This window comes from Trematomus bernacchii, unplaced genomic scaffold, assembly GCF_902827165.1.
Source record: "Trematomus bernacchii unplaced genomic scaffold, fTreBer1.1, whole genome shotgun sequence".
Classification (NCBI taxonomy): domain Eukaryota; kingdom Metazoa; phylum Chordata; class Actinopteri; order Perciformes; family Nototheniidae; genus Trematomus; species Trematomus bernacchii.
In genome coordinates this window covers 9,000,157-9,023,515 of record NW_022987714.1, presented here as the reverse complement: position 1 = coordinate 9,023,515, position 23,359 = coordinate 9,000,157, and the positions used below count along the sequence as shown (strand labels likewise).

The 23,359-nt window shown below is 41.9% G+C and overlaps 1 protein-coding gene across 1 annotated transcript in view; it reads right to left on the bottom strand.

Moving 5' to 3' along the window:
- Positions 1–23,359, bottom strand: part of brsk2a (BR serine/threonine kinase 2a) — a 166,885-nt gene that overhangs the window by 54,603 nt on the left and 88,923 nt on the right. The window contains exon 2 of the mRNA XM_034141751.1: positions 14,388–14,482. Within this exon, the coding sequence (XP_033997642.1) occupies positions 14,388–14,482 (95 nt within the window). The remainder of the gene's footprint in view (positions 1–14,387; positions 14,483–23,359) is intronic.

Genomic DNA, 23,359 nt, shown 5'->3' with positions numbered 1-23,359 from the left:
GGCCACAGCCAAGAAGAAGTCATGGGAGAATATAAAGCTAATAAAACAAGGCACACAGCTTGTGTAGAAAGGGTAAAATGGTAAATGCGTAATTAGCATTAGCATGGAGTATCAGTGGGAGTACCGGCTAGGCTAATCAGGGCTAATCCGGAGACTAATGAACGCTATCAGCAGCGGCACACCATGCCACTTTTTCACCTGAGGCTGAGGTGCGTTGTTAAGAATGAACCCATGGAGGCTATAGCGAGCTAGCTGGCAGCAAGGTTCCCTGCAGAGAGACTAATGCTACCCAGGACTCAGGGAGAGATGAGCTGTCGAAATGCTACAGAGCCAGCAGCTGGCTTCCTAAGCTTCCTCTAAGCGCCTCCTTTTACTTAATTGAAATAAGAGAAATGAGGCTTAATGTGAAGAATTAACTGTACAACTGCCTTCTTATTGCAAGATTAGCTGTTGATTAACACACTAATGTAAATCTGTGGAGCAACCCTGTCTTTTTTCTAGTATAATACAGTCAACAGTTTCCATTATAAACGTACAATTGTCAGTCAAAATAAATTATCTGAGAAATACATTGACACCTCACATGCTTTTAGTGAAAAAGGAAGCAAGTGAGACAGCTAGAACAACAACAATAACAACTGCATTTCTTCACACAAACTTCTTATCAAAGCCTCAAACACACAGATTCATCTAACACCTACATAACTTCATGCTAATATAAATACCAGGTGGTCATCCTCGTCCCTGGCTCCTGTACATGGCTGCACACTCTCTCATTAAGTTTCACATCTGTGAGTGCGGACAGCTCTCTCCATATCTCCATTGCACTTCATTAAGCCTTTATTAGCAGGCGCTTGGACACCTTTCACCGACACACACACACAGACGAAAGCACTAAGGCACACGGACAAATGGCCAGTTGGACAAATGGCCAGTTGGTCAGATGGACACACACCTTTTCTTGTCATCTTTCTTGCGTTTAACAGTTCAATGTATTGCCAATTTGCTACATATTTTCCCAAAAAAAACAGGGTTAAAAGAGTAAGAAAAAGGAAGGATAAAACACCTGATCAGAAACCAGAGATTGAACAAGATTTTGAAAACTGACAATAATCAATATTTGCTATTGGACAGGTAGATACTGTAATTTGTCCTATGAAATATGTGGGAATGCAGAGATGATTCCGGTTAGGATGAAAACTACAAATTACATGTGATGAAATGAAAATATGACATCATACTGCCAGGCTTTAAGAAACTGCATTCGTACCCTGTGGATTAAAAGCCATTTTATTTTAACTGGTATTTAATTGTGATGTTGTTCTTTTTCAAAGTAGGTCTGATGTGATGTATTACTTGTAATTATGGTGTAATTTGCCGGTGCAGATGGTATTTTATAATAGAAAAGAATAACTATGTGTGAGAGGGATACTGGGAATACTGGAGCTACATGGATAAATGAGGCAAAGCAGTCACTAAAGCTCACATGTGTCACTTTCCATTCAAAGGATGAAAGCCAGTTTAGCATAGTTCCATCAGCTCGCTATTGATTCTTTAAATTACAGCCCTGGATCTGAATGGCTGAATGGACGAGCAAACAAATGACTGGCGACGTCAATAGTTTCATCTATGTGTCTAAGAGTCCAGAGAAAGAGGACGGAGGATCACAGACAGCCAGGCAACAACAAAGACACAAAGAGATTAGATTCATGTCACACATGTCACAGGGCAACCGAACAGAGAAACCATTCCAAAACCTCACAGAGGAAAATATTGGATCACAGGCTCTGTCATCTCTCACTCTCCACTTATTGCCTCTCGCTCTCTTTCTCCCTCTCATGCACACTGAAGGAAAACACAGACATTTCTGTCACCTCCCCCAGGCGAGCGAGTGAATGGTCCCTTGATACTGAGTTCTGAGGATCAAAGTCAACAGGGCAGCCATGTGTGTCAGATAAAAAGACATGGGTGGCTATATGCTAACATGGGAGCTACAGCGCGTGCAAGAGCTGCTGGATGGATAGAAAAACAAAAGAGGGACAGAGAAAGGATGAGTGAATGTGAGAGGGATAAGGCATAATAAGCCATGTAATTATTTGCAATGGAGAAGACCAAAAGAGAAATGAAGAGGAGACAGACAGAAAGAGAGCAGTGCCAGCTCACCCCCCTGAGTTTTGCAGCCTCTTTTGTTGCTAATTAACACAACACGGGAAATAATAACCTTTTTAGCAGCCGCGCGCATGACACAGCCCACAGAGAGTGACATGATAACAGGTAAGGTGATATGAGGAGCAACAAGCATGTGATAGTCAAGGAGCTGATAGAAGTATCTGACTGATATTTATTTTTAACAATATTGCTAGACCTTTTCATAAGATTTCATAATAGGATTTTAATAACAAATGAATAATAACATTCTGAAGGGTTGTTTGGTGTTATTTGTTCTGTGGACAAATGCTCTCTTCACAACCTTTATAATTGTCCTGATTATATACAAAGTGTCAAATGAAATAAAATGTAATGTTATACACTCTTTACAACATTAGGAGGATACGTCCCCTCCTGACCCAGAAAGCGACTCAACTTCTGGTCCAGGCTCTCGTCATCTCACGCCTAGACTACTGCAACTCCCTCCTGGCTGGTCTACCTGCATGAGCCATCAGACCTCTGCAGCTCAACCAGAATGCAGCGGCTCGTCTGGTCTTCAACCTTCCTAAATGTTCCCACACCACGCCGCTCCTCCGCTCACTTCACTGGCTTCCGGTAACTGCTCGAATCCACTTCAAGACACTGGTACTTGCATACCATGATGTGAATGGATCTGGCCCTTCCTACATCCGGGACATGGTTAAACCATACACCCCAGCATGTGCACTCCGCTCTGCATCAGCCAAACGGCTCGCTGCACCCGCACTACGAGGGGGACCCAAGTTCCCATCAGCAAAAACACGTCGGTTTGCTATCCTGGCTCCAAAATGGTGGAATGAGCTCCCCATTGACATCAGGACAGCAGAAAGCTTGCACATCTTCCGGCACAGACTGAAAACTCATCTCTTTCGACTCCACTTCGAGCGATAGAATTACTAACAAAGAATTTCTAACAAAGCACTTATATACTAACAAAGGACTGGCTTATGTAAAGCCAGTTGAGTAGCACTTTATATGTTTTGGCTCTATGAAACCTGACGTACTTATATGATTCTGTTTTCTTCAAGTTTGTATCTTCTTGGTCGAATGCACTTATTGTAAGTCGCTTTGGATAAAAGCGTCAGCTAAATGCAATGTAATGTTATGTACATTTTTCTAAAGCCGTTTAGAGAACTTCCAAAAACATTAAACAATTGAAATATTTGCATCTCACCAGCTTTAATTCAGAAACTATGACTACTCCCAATTTATGATAAAAGTGTTATCCAAGTATGACCTATTTCATGAATGTAATATCACAACAGCAGATATTATATAAAGATAATGTAGTCTCAACTTAGAAAGCCATTAGACAAAGAAAATACATCCTAAAAAAGTCCTTAAATTATTAAGATTAAATTAGATTTTTGTGTTGTCAATATATTTATCTAAGACCTTGTTAATACACATTTTTAGAGCTTGCTTTCTGTGTGTTACATTTAATCGTTTTTTGTCCTTAGCAAAAAAATCAAAAAATCTCAATGATAGTTTGCAGGGAGTAGGGTTTGGTAGAGAAATCATATCATAACATATCATATCACATTTGGGTGATGGAGAAGGAAGGAAGGTATGGATGGGGTAATGGCCAGAGAGAAGGAGACGTGGGTCCAACTGTCAGTGAGCAGAAGGGGAGGAGACGGCACAGCTTGGCCCCTGGCTCACGGACAAAGCCAGTCAGCTCATCGTCCATTCGCACTTGTGACATGTGGACACGTTAACCGATGATGCACACACACTGTACACACACGCCTCTGATGACGGCAAGCCGCGAGCCACCTCCATCCATCCATATGTCGGTCAGTGAGCCAGTAGGGCAGAATCTGTGTTTTCTGCCAGGAACAGAGGGTAACCAAGCTGGTGTGTATGCATGTGTGTGTATCTTAGTGTATGTGCTTACCCATGCATGTAAATTGGAAGGCGTTTAGTGGTTTGAAAGCGCTGTATGTCAGTCTTTGCAAGCAGGAGGTAAGGACATCATGTTTCAAGGGCAAACACACACGCACACACACATGTGCTCTTCCTCTTCTTGGTGTGCAGGTCATGGCCAATACTTTTCCAGATGATATTAACTTGTGTTCCTGGGAGAACCTGCTTATCAAAAATTGGTTTCGAAATTGACGGAGGAGGCTCGTGGCGATGGATTTAACATTATTTGACGAGGGAGCGTGCGCTTAAGGTAGTTTTGTTATCTTCTGCTTTTGAGCTAGTCCCACTGAGAGCAAAACTAAATAAAATCGTATTTGTATGATTCTATTCCAGTCAAAGTCGCTCAACTGAAAAAAACGAATCTCTTACTTTCATCCTGCTCTGTTTATCGCTTTTCCCTTCACCCTGTGGACCTCACAAACACAAGCATGCGCACCCGCAAACACACATGGATACACAGTCAGCGCAGCAGGTTCTTTCTGATAATCACTGTATCAGTCATCCTTTGTGAAGACGAGGTAAATTCCCTACACGGGGGAGTCTGATCAATGCGAGAGACATGTAAATCGATGTGGACATAGTCTCTGCTAGCTCGCTAGTCCTTATCCTTTATCCATCTCCCACCCTTTCAAATCTTCCTCATTACCCGCTCCCACGTAAGACCAAATCTCCTGCTACTCTTCCTGCTTTCATATCATCCTATCATTTATTCTCCGTTTCTCTCATTCCATCTCTCTAATAATGTGTATGATGTGTGTTTGTGCTGCTGACACATCCATCAAGCTGCCACTTAGACCAGTGGCAGGCCACATCATTCCACAGTAACAGACATGTCCCTGGATAACCTTGGTCATAATAGAGTCTAATGGCAGAGGTCCTCCACACCCCGGGGTCAGAGTGTATAATCATCAACCTCCTCAAACATACTGCATGGGCTGATAGTTGGGATGGAGTGGGACGGACTGGGGAGAGGGTAAATGTGTGTTTGTGCGCATAACAGTGTGTGTATGGCGGTTGTTGTGCAAAGGCCGAAAGGAAGATGAGTGATTTATCAGTGAGGCAGCGGATCCCTTTGGCAGCCATGTTTTTGTGTTGGCCGTCTAAAGTGTCTTTTCGTCAACTCGTCCATTGCGTGGCTCATAAGAGAGGATTGGTAAGGTGACCTTGGTTTGTGTGGAGATGTAAAATGTAAATTGATGAACTGGTTTTCACACTAGAGGGAGAGTGCAGAACTGAATGTGATGATTAGATCTGAAGGTCATCTACAGTACATCAGTTAAAAAAGTGTAAATGTAATAATCTAAAGTCGCCTATATTTGCATTTTAGGTAGATGGGAGTGTTTCCAAGTGCAGAAGAGGAAAATTGGATCCTCTATAGACACTGGAGAAATTTGCCATCTGCTACCTTATCTTGCTGAAAGGATATTTTTCTTTTTTGATGCCAACCTTAAAATACCAATAATGTAAATGTGGGTGATTAAATGTTGCAGTCTATTGGACTGTAACTGAAAGAAAATGTGATATGAGGTGTAAAGTTTATTAAGCATAATTGTATTACAAATGAAGATGATGTTGGCACTGGCAGGTAAAGTTGAAACATTGTAATGTTCTATTACAGAATTGTTTACATGGAGAAAAACACTACACTAAACCACTGGAAAATGGATGATCACAATAAAAAAAAAGGTAATATGAAATAAAACAAGCAAATATATGTCAACTTCAACACTGGTGCTGTGTTAAAGTAAAGTTATTTATGTGAAAGCAACTTAGACAAAGAAAGTAAGAAAATGTAAGCAATAATTCAGGCGGAAAGTACTGATTACCAAACAGTGATCAACTCACTCAACTAATTATCACTACATTTGAATACATGGCCTATGCATTGACACATGAACCTGGTCAATAGTTAACTGGGCGGGGGAGTCAATACTGGACAGACAACAGGTCAGTAAGAAAGACTGGTCAACTGAAATAACCAAAATTAGCTAGAAACTTCGTAAGCAAGTTCAAAATAGCTCTAATAATGTAATCAGGGAGTTGTTATAGCTTCCGCTCTGTTAATTAGGTGTTACACTACGTCTTTGCCACATAAAAAGCACACTCTTGTGCTCTGATGGTTCTGCGTATGAATACTAATTGACCCTAATAATGGCAAACCATGTGTGCAAAAGTATTCAGTTCCTGTATGTGCAGTACATGCTTTGTGATATTAAGTGATGGGGAAAGAAAGAGAGAGCATGTTCTTGAGAGAGCGTCAGCACAACAGGGTCATTAGCAAACATCCCCACAGGGATGAAGAAGGAGCTGATGAAGATAAAAGTGTCTTGCTTTAGAAGTTCACACACTGATTGAAAAAGCCAACAAATATATATCAGGATCTTTCCCAACCTCATTAACACTGCCAATTTGGAGCTAAATTCAGCTTAATGCAGTAAAAATGTATTCCTGGTTTATAAATTAATGATTTAGCCTTATCGAAGCAATTTCAGAGCATAATCAAGAAATAAAGAAATGTGTTGAATACAGCGGAGTTAAATTGGTCCATCTCTAGTTATATGCATACATGTCCTATGCATAACAATTTATATTGCAAAATTGTCTTTGTTCCAATCCGAAATTCCGAATAGGACATCAAGTAGTATTAGTATTTAGGCTATTAGTGGTATAGCACTTCTATCAACCATCACTATGATTTTACAGTGACTTTTCAACTTATTGTGATAAACAAAATATTAAACAAATCTGAGTATAGTCGACTCTACTCTATGTAAATTGTCTTTTGTGCCTGCAAATGGGCCAGTTAGAAGCATTGCTAGCAGTGCTCTTTGTGTCATGTTTGTCCACGAGCTGCGATTCACCCCACAACCCTGCCTGTCTGATCTGAGACCATTACTGACCAAATCCTGCAGCAAGACGACAGACAAAACCTTAAGGTGAGTTGTGTGTGTGTGTGTGTGTGTGTGTGTGTGTGTGTGTGTGTGTGTGTGTGTGTGTGTGTGTGTGTGTGTGTGTGTGTGTGTGTGTGTGTGTGTGTGTGTGTGTGTGTGTGTGTGTGTGTGACTGAGCAGCTAGACAAGGTTCATGGAGCTGTCAATCATGGTGTCACTTATGGTATGTGTGATATGCACCCATAAGTACACTTGTCACACGCAGACTTGCATGCAAACACACACATGAATCACAGTTATATAATGGCATGGTAATATGAATAGACTTATCACAGTTTTGCCGATAACAGAGGGATGGCAGTTGTCACAAACTGTGAAGTACTTTGTTGTCCATCAGTTGTGCAAATGCAAATCTCTGATACAGTTTATCATGAAACATTAAACACACAACAAATGTTTCTGCGCTTTTTTAAACAATTTCCAACTCATACCAACAGAGCTACTTTGTATGGATCTGTGTGTTTGTGAGTGTTAATTAAAGCAAGGGCAAACTGTTGCTGGTTTATGTCCCACATTAACACAGGGCACAGGCTAATATAAAATCGAATAAAATCACTCACGGGCCCATAATGATGTGCAACATGTTGAGATGCAGGGCATTGGGAGTTGTTGTCTTTAATTGGAAGCAACATGATATGAAAACAAATGAAAGGTTTGAGAATAAAAAAAGAGTCCTGTTTTGCTCTCAAGGAACATGATGTACCTATTCAATTACCGTGTTAAGTGTTTGTGTGCTACCTAGTGGCTTAGAAGAAACACCCCCAAAATACACTTCAGTGAGTCCACAGGCAGTATGAAGAGGTAGGAAATCCCAGTGCTTAACAAAGACATTCAAAGACATAAAAAAGGAACCTAAACTTTAAAGGGATCTTTGCTGATCTCCTCATGAAACCACAAATACATTTACAGGTAAAATAGCTTCATGAAAACGGGCCCTTTCCTCACAAAGGAAAAGTGGAAAACCAAAAGCATCAACAAATCAAAGAATCAAACCAAGCTTTGTCATTTATCTGACAAACAGCGGCTTCTGCCTTTGAAGAGGAGAAACTAATGCCATCGGTTTAGACATCTGTCTGTTTCCTGTTGAGCTCAATGGGGAATCCCGCTACATCTTGTGTTCTCCCAATCCTCCATTTCATTATTTTGTCTGCACTGCATCTCTGTTTTATCTCGATAAGACATATGAGAGAGGTAAAATCAGTCAAACAACACAGTGTGTGTTTGATGAGCTTTGTCACCACAGAGAGCAGCAGCACTAACGGTTCTACACGTCTTTCTCCAGGATGTGATGGATCACAAGCTACAGGGTACAGGGTGTGTAAAACTCAATGTTTGGTGTCTTTAGTCAATGGTATTTAGCATGAAAGATAATGGGACACAGATAGGGAGGAAAGCTGACATCTCTTTACAATCTTCAAACATGTTGTGCCCTGTAGGTAAAATCTATTCCCCATTTCCGTTTCAGCAGAGCCTCGTCAACACTCAATAAAGACTGGAAAAAAAGTGCATATTGATTTAGGAGTGGTGATTGGAAAGCAAATTAGGATGTAGAAAGATGAGCGACCTTCTTATTGACTGATAACATACAAAGGGCTATGTAAAACATTACAGGTTGGAGGAAATCCATTTCCTTATTTAGCTTCCGACAGAATGCTATAAGGGAAAAAGGCATGGAGAGAAAAACACTGTGTAAGAATAGGAAGAGGGACAGATTGGTAATGCACTTTTTCAGGGAGAATGTTTGGTCAGTAGTTTATAAAACAGCATTACTTGGAATGCACTGTATTGACTCAAAACGTTTTGTTCTGCAGTGTAGCTTTAATCTATATTCAAACTAGAAGGGTACTTGAAGAGCGGAGAAATTTGCCAAGGCCTTCTCTCAAAGTTAATGAAAGTAAGAAAATAATGAATGTATCCCCCCTGTGATTCGGATCCGCTCCAAAATGTAATGGATTTTTTCCTGCCGTGTGCTATACCTTTCTGACAATTATTGTGAACATCGGGCCAGTAGGTTTTTCCGATATCCTTCTACAAACACACCACACTGAAAACATTGCTTACGTGTTAAACTATTTGACTTTTGAAATTGCAAATATTTAAATCCACCCAACATTTGATTGCCTACATACATTAAACAGGCGGAAAGGAGTGAAAGCTAACAGCAGAGAGACGGAGTTGGTAAGTCTTTCTGTGCAGTCAGCCTGTTAAGATCAAACTGTGTGCTAAGCCCTGGCTTCTGGCTCAGCACCATATAAAGCTGATGGATCAACGCGCAGGGGGCACAACATATGAAACCCATTTATTTTAAGGGGTGTCTGAGTTGTCTCCGCAGCAGCACGGGCACATGCACACGTGGACACACACAAACACGTATGCACACATCAAGTTAAACGTGTGCGCGTTCTATATCCAACCCACTCGCGGCACAACAGAGATGGGAGAGAATGGCCAATCTATAATCATTAGGAGCGGAAGAGAAGAGATGGCGGAGAAAGAAAGCTACAGTGCTGTCAGCGAGGTGTCGGGATAACAAGATTAGACCTTGTATGATTCATCTGTGGCCGTGGCATTCTGCTCCTCACCCGCCTACCACCATCCCTGTCGGTTGGTGTACTCAATCTTTATACCTTGCTTTCTCTGCCTCTTTGAGTCCTGAGACTTCATTTTAAATGATGTGCATTCAAACTCCTCTGAATGAAACGTTACCTCATGTTTGTTCAGTTCTGATTTGGTTATAGAATGAAAGGAAAAACGTGTTTCTCCTCTTTGGCCTTCTCTTTAAGGCCATCTTCTGTAATATCTCTGTATTCTCTGGCCTGCCCGGTTGTTCTTACAAGCAATGTCCTTAGCACTTCAATTATTTGCTTCAGGGGGCAATTATACTGCTGGCTTCTCCATCTCCAAACTGTCTTTCTCTCACCCACATTTTCAACTGGATTGTTATGACTGACATCAAGGACAGTCAACAAAACCAAAAGTAACCCCATCGTGCTGAAAAACCCATCAAAACTACTGTAGCTGTGTAGCGATATCTACTTCACAAAACATTTATCCAAGTATTCCAAAATGCATGTACACCATCCTTTCTAACCCTCACTACACACACACTCTTCCCCGCACTCTATCTCCCTTCATCCTGCTCTCCATCCCTCCTCTCCCTCTCTTCCTTTCTCTCGCTGGGCTGGGGGACAGTAGAGTGACTTTGAAGTTGTGCTGCTTCAGGAGGAGAGAGAGTCACTTTGGCTAATTAGTTGTTCTTATCCCAACAGCAGCCGCAGCCGCCATCAGCTTACTGGCTCAGAGGGGAGAGACAGAGCAGGCATCAGCAGCAACCACCAACTGCTGCATGCTAAAGATACCCTCCCTCCGCTAGTTGTTAGTGCTAGCGGCTAGCAACAATTTAACCCACCCTGAGACTAAACTGCGGATTACTGAAGTTGCCCCACTCAGCATAATGATAGTTAATATGGTATGAAAAATGGTACAGAAAATCCTTTGCTCTCAGGGGAAGCTTGTCAGACCATAGTTAACTGCAGTGGCAAGATACTACTTTTTTCCCACCATGTCATCAATATGACCATCAGTTTAACAGTAGGTGTTCAAAAGCAGTGCACAGGGAGATTTGGTCAGGCCAAGAAGAAATAGTGTCTGCTTTAAACATGAAATAAAAGACACACAAGAGCAGGTCAAAGATAAAAATAACATCACTTCATTAAAATAAATAATTGAACATTGCAGCAGTGCAAGAAGGTGGGTGAGATGTATTCAAATTAGCGATTAAATTGAGACATTTTACATGTTGGCTTTTGTTTTCTAAAACTAAAATACTGCAGGAGAACTATGTTTTATGTGCCGGTTCCAAAATGCTGGAAACATTTTCAAACCATCACAAGCTCTAATTATCAATGTTCCTGAATGTTTTTCTGAATCTAACAAGGTTAATTTCTTTATTCAATTTTCAAGAACATGCAAGCACCTTTTTGTGAAAGTGGCCAAGAAGGAGGATTTCACCTACTCATCATATGTGGTGTAATACAAATGACTTGGCCGCACCATATGTGTGAATGTTAATAGTTCAAGAACAAAACTCACTCCTGACATACGAGTGGAGGAGTGGTGTACCTATTAAGGCGTCAGTGTTATCTTGTATCAGCAGGGTTTCTCACAGCATGTCCATCCCTCTCTCCTGAGGCTTGCTCTCTTTGCCCTCCCTCCCACAGTCCCACAGCATAGTGGCATGGCAGCAAGAGAGAAAAAAGGGCTGGCTTCGATTCAGAAACATTAACTTTTCCCTAGAGAAACACACACACTCACACATGCAGTGTTGGTTCTGGCCTTCCCCTTGTATCGGATCGCCGCGCTCCATTCTGTTTGGCCTCAGAGCCAATGACTGCTGACATACTGTCATGTGTGCACATACTGCGTATTCTCTTTCTGTCCGTTTCTCTCTCATCATTTCAAACATGATGGGCAGCCACATCCCACAGACTCATATCATTATTCAGCTTACTCCATTGTAAGGGTTTCTAGAAGTGAATACAAAAAAATGTGCTCTTTGAAGTAGTCAAGGCTCATTCCTTGGTAACAAACTGACATAAAGTTCATAGACTAATTTATTATCCGTGACAATTCAATGTCTTTTCGGTCCGTAGTGTCGCAGCCTGTGGGGCTTTGGACTATAGAGTTCAACATTAGTTATACAAAGTTCAACACAGTGAGCGGAGGCAAGACTCTGCCAGATTCGGAGATAATTAATTCAACCCATCTCCTCGTCTCCACAGACCCCTGACTCCCAAGGCCAGTCGGGGGAGGGACAGACGTAGAGGGACGACGTGTGTCATGGAGGACGTGCACATACATATGAATAAGTGTGTGCCTGTATGACAAATGTACACACACTCGAAATGCGAGTGTACGGCCCATATGTGTGTATCAGTGTGTGTCTGCATGCGTTGCACACACACCTGTCCAGGAGAGTCAAATTCTCCCCTAATGGCACCACGGGGACCCAAGACATTAGCATATTAAAAGGTGACATTTCACAGTGTGAGTCTTGCAGTGGAGTGCAACGCGATCACTCTGACAGTCTGACAGCCACACAGGCAGGTCTGAGAACAGACACATGATACTGTGCAATGCCACACTATGGGAATATGCTAAAGTGGCTGGGATTCAGAAAACACCTGTCCAGGCACTGTGGGGTTCCACTGTTATCTTTAGTGTACAGTTTTATAGAGAACTTTTACAATGGACCTCACAAAAAGTGTTGACTAATCGGTCAAGTCTCATAATTTATTAAAGATGCAAAATAAATCGACACATAGGCTTTGAGATATTATTATCTCAGAGCAAATGAACAAATCAATATACACACACACTGTACACACAAACAGAGAAATGCTGACACTGCAACAATACTGCATGTGAACAGTATATCAACTAGATTTCCAAACGACTGAACAATACGTGTGATTCATTGGGTGACAAACAGCACAAGCATTGCTCATCATAGCCACACACACTAGATATAAAAAGGAAAGACAGACAAAAAAACCTACACTACATCAGGTGTGTCCTCATTAAAACGTTGTATCGACTTATTGATCAGTGTAAGTACCTCCACAAATAAAAATATGAAAGCACCACTTTAAATATTCTGTCTACCAGAGATGTCATCATAACCTAAAGAATGACAAAGCAACTTAAGGACGTTTTGGTCTGCAGTTTTATTCTTAGCAACATTTTCGACTAAGATGAGGCAGCCGTACAGAACAATGATTTGTAAAACTCAGTTTGAAAAACTGACATGCAGAATTATTGTGATTGATTCAGGTTTTTGGCATCCACTCTCAAAGTCACAAGAAAAGTGTCTCTTTTCAGAGGACCTCCCACCATCCAGACGCACACATGCAACACGCACGCACAAACACACCAGCAGCTGAGAGAACAGTGACAATGGCTGAGTTCAGTAATTGGCCCTGAACTGCTGCTTCAGCAAAAGTCTTGGTCCTGTCGGAAAGCTGTCAGCGTTTGGCATTCTTAAAATCATTTCATCTGCAGGACAGCACCATGTGAAACACCTGGCTGGAGGACATTATCCCGCTACCTTCCTCTCTGCTGTCACATGTTACGTCAACTACTGCTGCTAAAACTAATAATACTCCTTCAGTGCTGAGGCAACTGAAATGACCCGTCTTTCCCTCGTGGAAGCATTAGACTGCATGTGGTGCCAATACGTGAAAGAGAGCAACTTAGGGAGTAAGACAGCGATGAGTGAGGGAAAGTCGGGGAGACACTGACGCAGCAAGAAGCTGATTAATACCGACTGTTTATCAAACAGCAATATTTGAGCACTCAGCACAGAGAGCATTTCATCTGTGTAAGTGTAATGATGCTGCTGAAGAAGTGATACAAAATGAGGGATTTTCCATTTGCAGATAACCTTTACTGTGAGTAAACCCATCTGCAGCCACTCTTCCAGCTCATAAGCAAGCAATTACAGTAGGCGCTCCTCTCTGCGTGTGTCCTGAGAAAGACCATTTTCAGGTTGTAGCATCTTGTTGTCCTCCATCTTGCCGCTCTTTTTGCTTTCTTTACAACAATTCCATCAACTCAAGGGCCAATTTTTGCAGCATGGCAATTTCGCGCGGGCACTGAATAGAGCTGCCCAGCAGGAGCCCGGGGACGTAATAAGAAAAAAAATCCCTATCGTATCGTTCAAAACCGCGCTGTGTGGAAAACAGCAACATTATGAATAGGAGTGTTTCACCAGGACAATTTTGAAGCGCTTCGGAGTGAGGGTAAAGTAATTATAATTTCAGAAAGCTGCGTTATTGTTGTGTTACCCAAAGGTTTCTTGGGGGCTTTGCCTCCTGGCAGGGGAGCTAAACAGCTGACTACTTCAGTTCAGTATTTGAAAAGGATGGAAATCAGCTGCTTCAAAGGACCCAACCTGTGATTTCACTCTTCATGAGGCTTTTGATGTAAGTCACTCATATTTTAACCATTTGCAAGATCAGCCAATGATTTAAATATAAACTCCAAACCCACTCAAGCTGTCCTTGTATTTTTCTCATGCATCTTTTTTTTTGTATGTGTGTGCACGCTGATTGCAATTTTAAGTATAAAAGATGTTGATCTTTGAGGGACATTCAGTTACAGTACAACTTTTGTGTTGCTTTTGTCAGCCAAGTCGCTTACTATTAATATTTAGGAGAGAGAGGAATGATCAAACACCCAAAGACTTGTACTTCATAAGAGGTTAAACCGTACTACTTCAAACCTTATTTGTTAATCTGAAAGATCTGAAAGCTGTGACCTTACCTTCATTAGTACTGACTCGCTGAGTTTCTCACGGTTGACAATCTTTATGGCGACTTTCTGGCATGTTACACAGTGGATTCCCAGCTTGACCAACCCTGTGAAAACAGACAAGAAACACACATTTTAGTAGGTCAAACACTTGCAGGACTGACAGTAAGACAACGTGTGATCAGATGACACCAAGATAGCAAAGGATGCATCATTAGGCACTGGAGTGAATTTACAGTGCATTATGCAATGACATTTCATTAAAATGATGTGTGAAGAAAACAACATGTTTCTTTAGCTTATTACTTATACAAACTGATGTCTAACGGCAATTTACATAATGCTGATAATGACTTCTGAAGTGTGGACAGTTCCTTAAAGAAACTGCCCTCTGGGGTGTATTTAAGTCATAAAGGCAGTACGTAAGCAGGCCATTTGTGTTATTGATTCCTTGTACTAAATTGCTTGCATGCAGTTGTGTCGAGTTAACTCAAACAGACAATGAAAGCTAGTGTTAACACACAAAGGTCAGTCTTTCAATGGGATTCATTATTGGCCACCGCTCCAAAATTACAAGAATGACGCAACAATGCACTAAAAACTGTAGGAGTGTATATCAGTAAGACACTTTTTACACACATTTTAACAATCCTACGAAAAGTGCTCCCTTTGCTTTACAAGACTAACATCAATGCATGAAAATAGATTTGATAGTTTGACACGCAGCGCCAGTCAGCTCTATTGGGATTCACACAGTTCATTTCTGCACTCGCGTTACTGACGAAACAAAACCCGCACTTCATAAATCCTGTAATTCGCCACAGAACCACAGAAGCAAAACCCTGCTTAAGTGTCCCCAGGTATCCCAAGTTAAACTATCAGCCACAAACACTGTAGAAAACAAGCAGGGATACCCCAATGAGTACACAGTTACACTGGAACAAAGTGGTGTGTATTTGATACAGGGGAGCCATGACAACAGCACCAATCCATTTTCTGCCAGGGACCACAGAGCTGCACACACAATCGAAAAATGTTTGCATCAGATAGTTTACTTACAAGCTAAGACAAACACACACCCAAACACAAACAAATAGCGGGTCTCTATTATTGATTTCCCCAATGGCCCCACGGTGCTGCCGGGATTTGGAGACGTTAGAAGACGATTTTTGACTCAGAAAACTACAGCATTTGAGCTCTCCCAATGGCTGGCACACAGAATTTATAAAAATACGGACGTGGAATAATTTGAAGGCTTTGATTTCTTGCCACTCCCGTGCTGGCAGAGACGTAGATGGTGGGATTAAGTTAACAAGTGTAACAACGATGTGCCTAAGACCGAAATGGTTCAGTTACTATAAGAAGCATGTTGCTGCAGAGAAGTAACGTCCCTCATCAAACAGACATGATTCAGACTTTTAGCTCGCTCTCCCACTTTGATCTCTATATTAACCGGCAGAAGAGGAGAGTCAATGGACTTGGACAAGTGGGGGGAGATAAGTATGCATAACCAAGCTTTCCTGACACAACAGAAACAACATCGATTCAGGAGGGGAATGAGCAAAGGCAGATAGAGTATGAGACAAAGAAACGAAGTAAACAGAAAAGAGAACGTGGAAGATGAAGGGATAGATAAAGTGAAAAAGATTGAGAATCAGGAATAGAACATTATTCAAATGACAGGCCACAGATAATTAAGCAATAATGGAGAGCATTGAGTGGGCGTGAGGCTCTGGCTTGGGAGATGAGGGGCCGCGGGGGCCGAGAGTGGAGACACATGGAGGAGAGGAGGCGTGAGAGAGAGAGAGAGAATGACGGAGAGCAGACCAAGAGATAGGAAGGAATCAAATTCTAAAAAGAAGAATATAAAATATGCAGAAAGATTTAGAAAAAGGGGATAAAGCAGTTGAGAAGGAAGGGGAACAACAGACAAAGCCATTAGCCCTGTGATGGTAATCATATGTTAATGGCTGCTATAGAGAAGCTCATAAGTCATGATAAACACATTAAAGAGAAAATATCTGCCTGCAAACACATGAAAAGTTAACTGGATTATTTGCCTCTCTATCCATCTTGCTACAAGGCCTGTGTTGTTGCAAACTGAGGATGCATTAGCAAGGGGGAAATGTGCAGGGGAAGACAGCACATTAGGATTTTACAACCACTTTAAGGATTGGAATGAACTCTCACAAGAAAGTTTAGTACATAATACAAAGGGACACACAAGACATAAGCCTCTTTTACACCACACACATAAAAGCCATGACTTCAAACAACAATAGCACTAATGGAAATGGTAAAAACACATTTGAAAAACATTAACTTAAAAGCTCAAGTCATCATTTGTAGTCACTGGTGGTGAAAGAATAGCAGGCATATGCTCCTCGATAAACTTAATTCCTCACCTATTCAGACCCAGCAGCAATGCAGCATTACAAATCTGTCTAACAGGAGCTTTTTGGATTCGGATCTGTTCATATTATGGGTGTTGCGTGCATACATGCTGTTGTTTGCCAAGACTTGTCCATCATTGTTACAGTACATTTACAGTATCTTCCTACAAGCATGGCTCAGCCTCGACACCATTAGCGCATTTTAATCATTTCTAAACCACCATCATCACCTGAAAGAAACTAAAACAATATCCTAATGGATAATACTCAATGATTCCTCCCTGCTAACGTTCAACCCCAACTACCTCTTCTTACATCCTCTTCCCACAGGAGAAACACGCAATCAAATAAACAAAACATTCTCACAATAATTGTATTACGGCTTGTATCATGTATGTTGTTAGTATCTAATCCACCTCTGACTCTCCATGACCCATATAATCAACCCTGCCTCCCATTTTCTCTAATATTCTGTAATGAGGTGATTGCCTGATACTCCCTGTGCCCCTTTCACCTGTCTGTGACTACACACCAGAGGACACTCTCTCTCAGCTCTGAGTGAACATGCTGAATCTGGAGTGGCAAGGCTTGGGGGGAGGGATGTCCAGGAGATGCCCTGGAAGACACAGGGGTTTCGTCTGGATCTGGCTGGGAAGAGCAGGTATAGGCTGTCTTTGAACACAGCTTCAAACGCGAGGCTTTGACTGAGAGCACAAAGGATCCGAGCCTCGCGGGGGAATACAGAGAAGATTAAGGCTGCAGTTGCCAGTGTCCGTGCATGATTCTGTGTGTGAGCCAATGGATTACATTTCAAATTGATGTTATGTAGTTGCATGAGGATAAAAGATAAAAATAACTTTTTCAAACTAGTGTTTATAGACACGCATGCTAAATGTATTTGGATGGTTTCTTTGTACGTTTAAAGCCGTTGCATTGCACTATGTACTGAGTGTTACATGTATGTCATCTATTAACTGGACCATGGAGACACTTGCGGCCCGGTATTGTCACATACGGTACGCTTATATACTTTTCATTAACACACATATGGACAAAAGCAGGCAGTGCAGTCGACCTCAGTTTGCAACGCCACTGAATCAGCGAGTGCATCGATCTCTCCTCTACTTCCTCCTCCTCCCAGATCAATAGCACCAAAAGCTCTCGCCTTCACAACAATGTCAGAATAATGACACCAGCCTGGGACTTATGGGCCACCATCGACTGACCCGAGGCCTCCATCCCGGCTCTGGACTCTTTACTTTCCATGCCACTCTGTGATTAATGATCGCTTAATGATTGAGGGATCGCTGGAGGAAGACACAGAAGGTCCATGGCTCAGTGAACATCAAGAGCTGAGAAAAGTTTGGCTGCCACGTGCTGAAAGCTGCTGTATTGCTTTAAAGTAATGGTTTCAATCATTTCCACTGCTGGCTTTGACAAATCAGAGATGAATAGTGACATTTTTGGATAAAAGCTCAGCTGACTGCGTCCAGAGGCGGCCATTTAGGAGAGACAGGCTGGATAACTGACAATCAGAATAGTCAATGAAAGAAAGTGACAAAAGGAAGAGAGAAGGAAAGAAAAACATGCCGGGAAACCATGACTGTGCGCTAACTCATTACTAATGAAAACAGTTCATTAACAACAATATCTGCACAGAGTTGTAAAAATGTAATCAACTCTTTTTTTAGAAAAACATTCTGGCTGTTCCACTCCTGCTCTGCATCATTGAGCCATGTGCCAGCACTGACTTCATAATGAGCTTTTTGTCTCACTTCACTGTCTCTTTACAAGTGATTGTGTTTCATATCACAGCTGAACTTGCAGTGTCAGGATATATTCATGACAAGCGCTGATGTATTTGAACTTTTTAAATATAGGAACTTCCTGTCAAAGATATATATAAGTCATGTTGCTTTGGGCCTTGGGATTTAAAGAATATGTTCAACTTTACACATACTGTACAGGGGGCCTTTTTTGTGTACTTATCACCATCATTTTATATTATAAGATGTTGTCAATTACATGTGTTATAGCCAAGTTGAAAGAAACATCGGATCTTTGTGGTAGCAGCAAGGCAGTTTTTCTGAATGAGCTTTAGTAGACTATAAAGTAAGAGCTTTGCGCTTTTTTAAATATTTTGGGAGCTTCGAGGGGCCGAGTTGCTGGCATGTTTATGTTTGCCTTCCTCTGCCTTCCCTTAAAGCTGTTTATCCTTGCAGAGCAGCCAGAAAAACCCTCAGTCCCAGTGCAAGTAAACCTGTCTCCTTCCGTGTTAGTGAAAGCTCTTCCTGCTCATGCTTCTGAAGCATGCCGATCAGAGATGGATTTATCATCTGGCAGTGCTGGGACATCCAGGTAGGAGCAGGAAAGACCCTGACTGGAAGTCCTATTTCCCCTTCCATTCATCTGAGACGAATGAGAGCCGGGGAGAGGAACACCCTGCTTGAGCCTAGGCTGTTTATGATATCCTTCTAAGTTCTAATCACACACACATCTACAGAGCCACACACACGCAAGGTTTTCAGCGTCATCACAGCACTGGCATTCATGCGGTTAAAGATCATTACTGGATAGCTTAGTTTCCATCTGGAAGCGACTACTAAGAGAGGAGAGAGGAGGATGAAAAGAGATGTCTCCACTTGCGCACCTCTCTCACTTTTAAACTTGATCTTTCAGAAGCCCTAAGCCAATGCCGGCAGATGGTAGTAGCTTATGCTGGCTTAGCTTCCTCTCCCCGAGGCGCTGGCTCTGAGAAGCTCGTTGCCCTTAGGCACAGATCTGTGAGCTGCTTTCCGCTACTGCTCTCTAAACCTGAATGCTCTACGTGGAGGCTACATCTCTGCACTGAGATCAGTGTTTGCAAGGAAACACAATGTGTTACGAGAGGCTTATTCTTCCAGCTTCTTCTGGCCATATGGAAAGCCCCTGTAACAGGGCGTGGGAATCCCCGCCACCGGGGCAAAGGGCAAGGAGTTGAAGACCTGTCATCAACCACCACTGCTCCGTGCACTGTCTGCCTTTGTATCTCTAGGTGTTCTTCACCACAAGTGAAAAGCACACAGACTGACTTAATGACAGGAATATCTATTAGTCAACAAGTCAATTATGCTGTCTTTTGTTTTGTTAGCCCGACAAACATTCTCAATGTACTTTCTGTAATAATAAACTGCTATTTAGGATGTGACTAGAATAGAAGACTTTATATTCTTTATTACAATTTGTACATACTGTAAGTGACAAACGCAGCTATTACATGAGATTGCCTTTATCTATTAAGAGAAGAGACATGTAGTGGATCCCTCCTTCAAATGTTGTTTATATCGAAAAAGACTAAGCTATTCTATTGAGCTACTTTTCTGACTAATTGTTCCTTCTCATCAATCCAGAAAAGAGAGAAAGAGAGGGAATATACCATCAGACAGCTGTTGAGTCACACTGTGCAGGAGGGAGACAGCGTGTCAAAGATCAAACAATGCTCACAGTATCAATGAATGCACTCACTCATGCTGTCTGTCTCTCTCACCGCTGTTTCCTCATTCACTAAATCTCTCTATCTCCTCCATTGCTCCACCTCCTCTTTTGCTATTTTTGCATTTCCAGTCAGCCGTGACGTTAGTCTACCCAGCCTCAATCCCTGTGCAACCCTCTAAACCCTACCAGCCAAAGCAACAGCAACAACCTCAGTAAGAACACAGGCCCAGACCAACAGAACAGCTTCAAAAGCACGAAGAGCAGATCAGCCCTGGAGTGCTGGAGCGAGGAGGGAGGCACACTGACGCATGCATACAGAAAACTGTTTATTTAGTCTGCATGAAATAAGACATCTGCTCAACAGCTCCTTTATAAGTTAACTCCCTGCACAAAACAGAGATCTTTTGGTAAATACAATAATAATGGCACTGACAGAAATGTGGAAGTTGTTTTTATCTTTCAAGGGCACCTTTGAGATGTTAGTTAGATGACTTCTTGAACATGCAGCTGAAGGGTGATTCACTTCATTAAAACTAATACAGTCGTGTGGTCTCACAATTATTTGGAGTTACTGTTAATTGATTGAGAATGCACTCTTTAAATGATATAGACTTAAATCATTAGCAATGGTTCAGATATGATCAATGTTTCTCCATCTGAAAGCCAATTGACTTGATGTGTGACCCGGTGCACAGCTCGGAATATTCTGAGATACAATTACAACCTCTGATTTTACTACTCAATTCAAGGCAAAATGTGTCTGGTCACAATTTGCCTTTCATTTACACTGTAGCGTTAATAGTGTTAGATTTGCAGACATCTTATTGTGATAAATCGACCATATTAAAACACACAATGTATCCACAAAAGCTAAAACTAAACATCTAAGTATTCTCTACAGCAGCTAGCATTTCCTCCCCGAGTTTATATAAACTGTATTACGGTGTGAATGTTTGTTTTTGGCTGTTTGGGTTATAAGTAGAGGGGGCACATTGGTGTGGGAGCGCAAATTCCATGTACACGACTTCATTTACATAACATAGCCCAAACAAATACAAACAGAATGAAATGTTGTGTTAGGCAATGAAGTTCTGGGTGGCTTCAAGGCAGTTAATCTATTTGATACATTCTGATACAAGTGCAAGCACGATTTAGAGAATTGCCAAAAGGCAGTAACCACTTAGTTATCTAACAAGCTCTCGGATTGGCGGATCTTATACAACTCCCACCCTCTTGCAGCATCAGCCTCATCAGCATGTAAATATATGTACGAATGAGTCCTCAGAAGCTCATCACCTGCACGGTGGAAGATGCAAGCTTCATACACTCTTATTTTAGCCAGAAAGACAAACAAGTCTCATTGCCAGAGGGAACTAATGCGTGATTGCACAGCACAAAATAGCTCAGGAAGTTGAGGCTGTCATATGTTTGACTGTGCAAAAAGTTCCTGGATGTTGTTGCTGACTTGCTGGAAACATATGACACATATACCAATATTATCATGTTTGCCAGAGATCCACACTCAAGACAAAATCTCAGATGCTGCAGATTTTGTGGATTAAACATGCAAATAACAGAAAGGTCAGCGGAAGAGAGTTCGCCTTTTGCGAGGAGGCAGTCTCCCCCATTAAGTTGATCAGACACAGTGGTATCTCCTTTCTTCTGAATCTTACTGCAGAGATGTCATTGCAGATTCATAAAATACCACTCTGAATTCTGGCCTGATGTGACTGGAGTTTAGGTCAAAGAGCTGAGTGAGAGTGACACTGTCAGAGGAATGTTCTGCACTAATCCCAAACGGGAACATCAGAGCAAACATGAATGAAACCAACGTCAGAGGAATAAGAGAGGGATGAGAGGAGAGATGGAGAAAAAAAATAAAGAAAAAGAAAATTGCGACAATGAGGCCATTGACAGGGATATGGAGAAACACTGATAAGGATAGATAAATAGAGTGAAGCTGGGAGAGATATAGTCAAAACACAGAGAGAAAGTAGGGCCTAGGTGGGCGGGGCAGGGAGACTCAGATCTATTTTGAATGCCTCTGACTGGGGATCAGCAAAAGGAATGTATAATTACAGCCTCATGAATAATGCAAGGCGGATTCTTTTAATTAGCCACACCAGGCCCGATGCAGCAACCACAGCAGACGGGACAAACACACACACACACACACACACAGACACACATACAGTATATACACACACACATACAAGATAAGTTGTCTACACAAGATCATGTTGCCGGTGCGCATGTGTGTCACTTCAAACATATGTGTGTGCATGCTAAACATGCGCTCACACACTCCTCCAGGGAGACAGGAGTCAAATAAAAAGGCGACATGATGAGCAAAGCATTGGTGCCTTGGTGATGACTCGCTGATAGGCTTCACAGTGAGAGGAGCCCCTAGACACCACTCAAAGAGCGGCACACTGTCTGCCTGTCATGTGTTAGATAACCCCCAATATAAAAGTATGAATTATTAAACATCTGACTGGATAATATTACAAAACCTTGCTGCAGCCATTGAAAGAAACACTGGCAGTGGCAGCGCGGTCCTTCTCTGATTTTAACACACATATTCAACACGAACCAGCAAGAAAAATCAAGACATTTCTGGCACACAAACCATGTCGAGACTCCAATTGTGTGGGCGAGAAAAAATAAATCTAAGAAGCAATTAATCAAACCTTTTTCATCTATAATTCAGCTTGAGTTATTTCATGAATTAACAGTGTTTGGGTTGTCTCTGCAACATTTTCATTATCAAACATGGGTGAAGCCGGAACAGACTTCAGGGCCATGAGTTCTCATCAATGTGGCCTGATAAGATTGCAATGGATGGTCAAAGCTCAACCAGGAAAAACTCAACTTTACTCTGTCCGCACATCAAGAGAAGGCAGGAAGCTGAATCCAAGTTGGAACGACACATCAAGAGGCCGGCAGGATGTTATTTGGTTGTTATCTGGCAACTCGACTTCTCCCATCTTCAGAGCCTTCATTTGTAAGCTAATTTGTGGCTGGCAAAGACAGGCTTGAGTACGGGAGAGGATATTGGATGTAATTCGATGTCTCACTCCATCTTCGTTTGTTGATTTGAGTTTAATTGGCAATGAG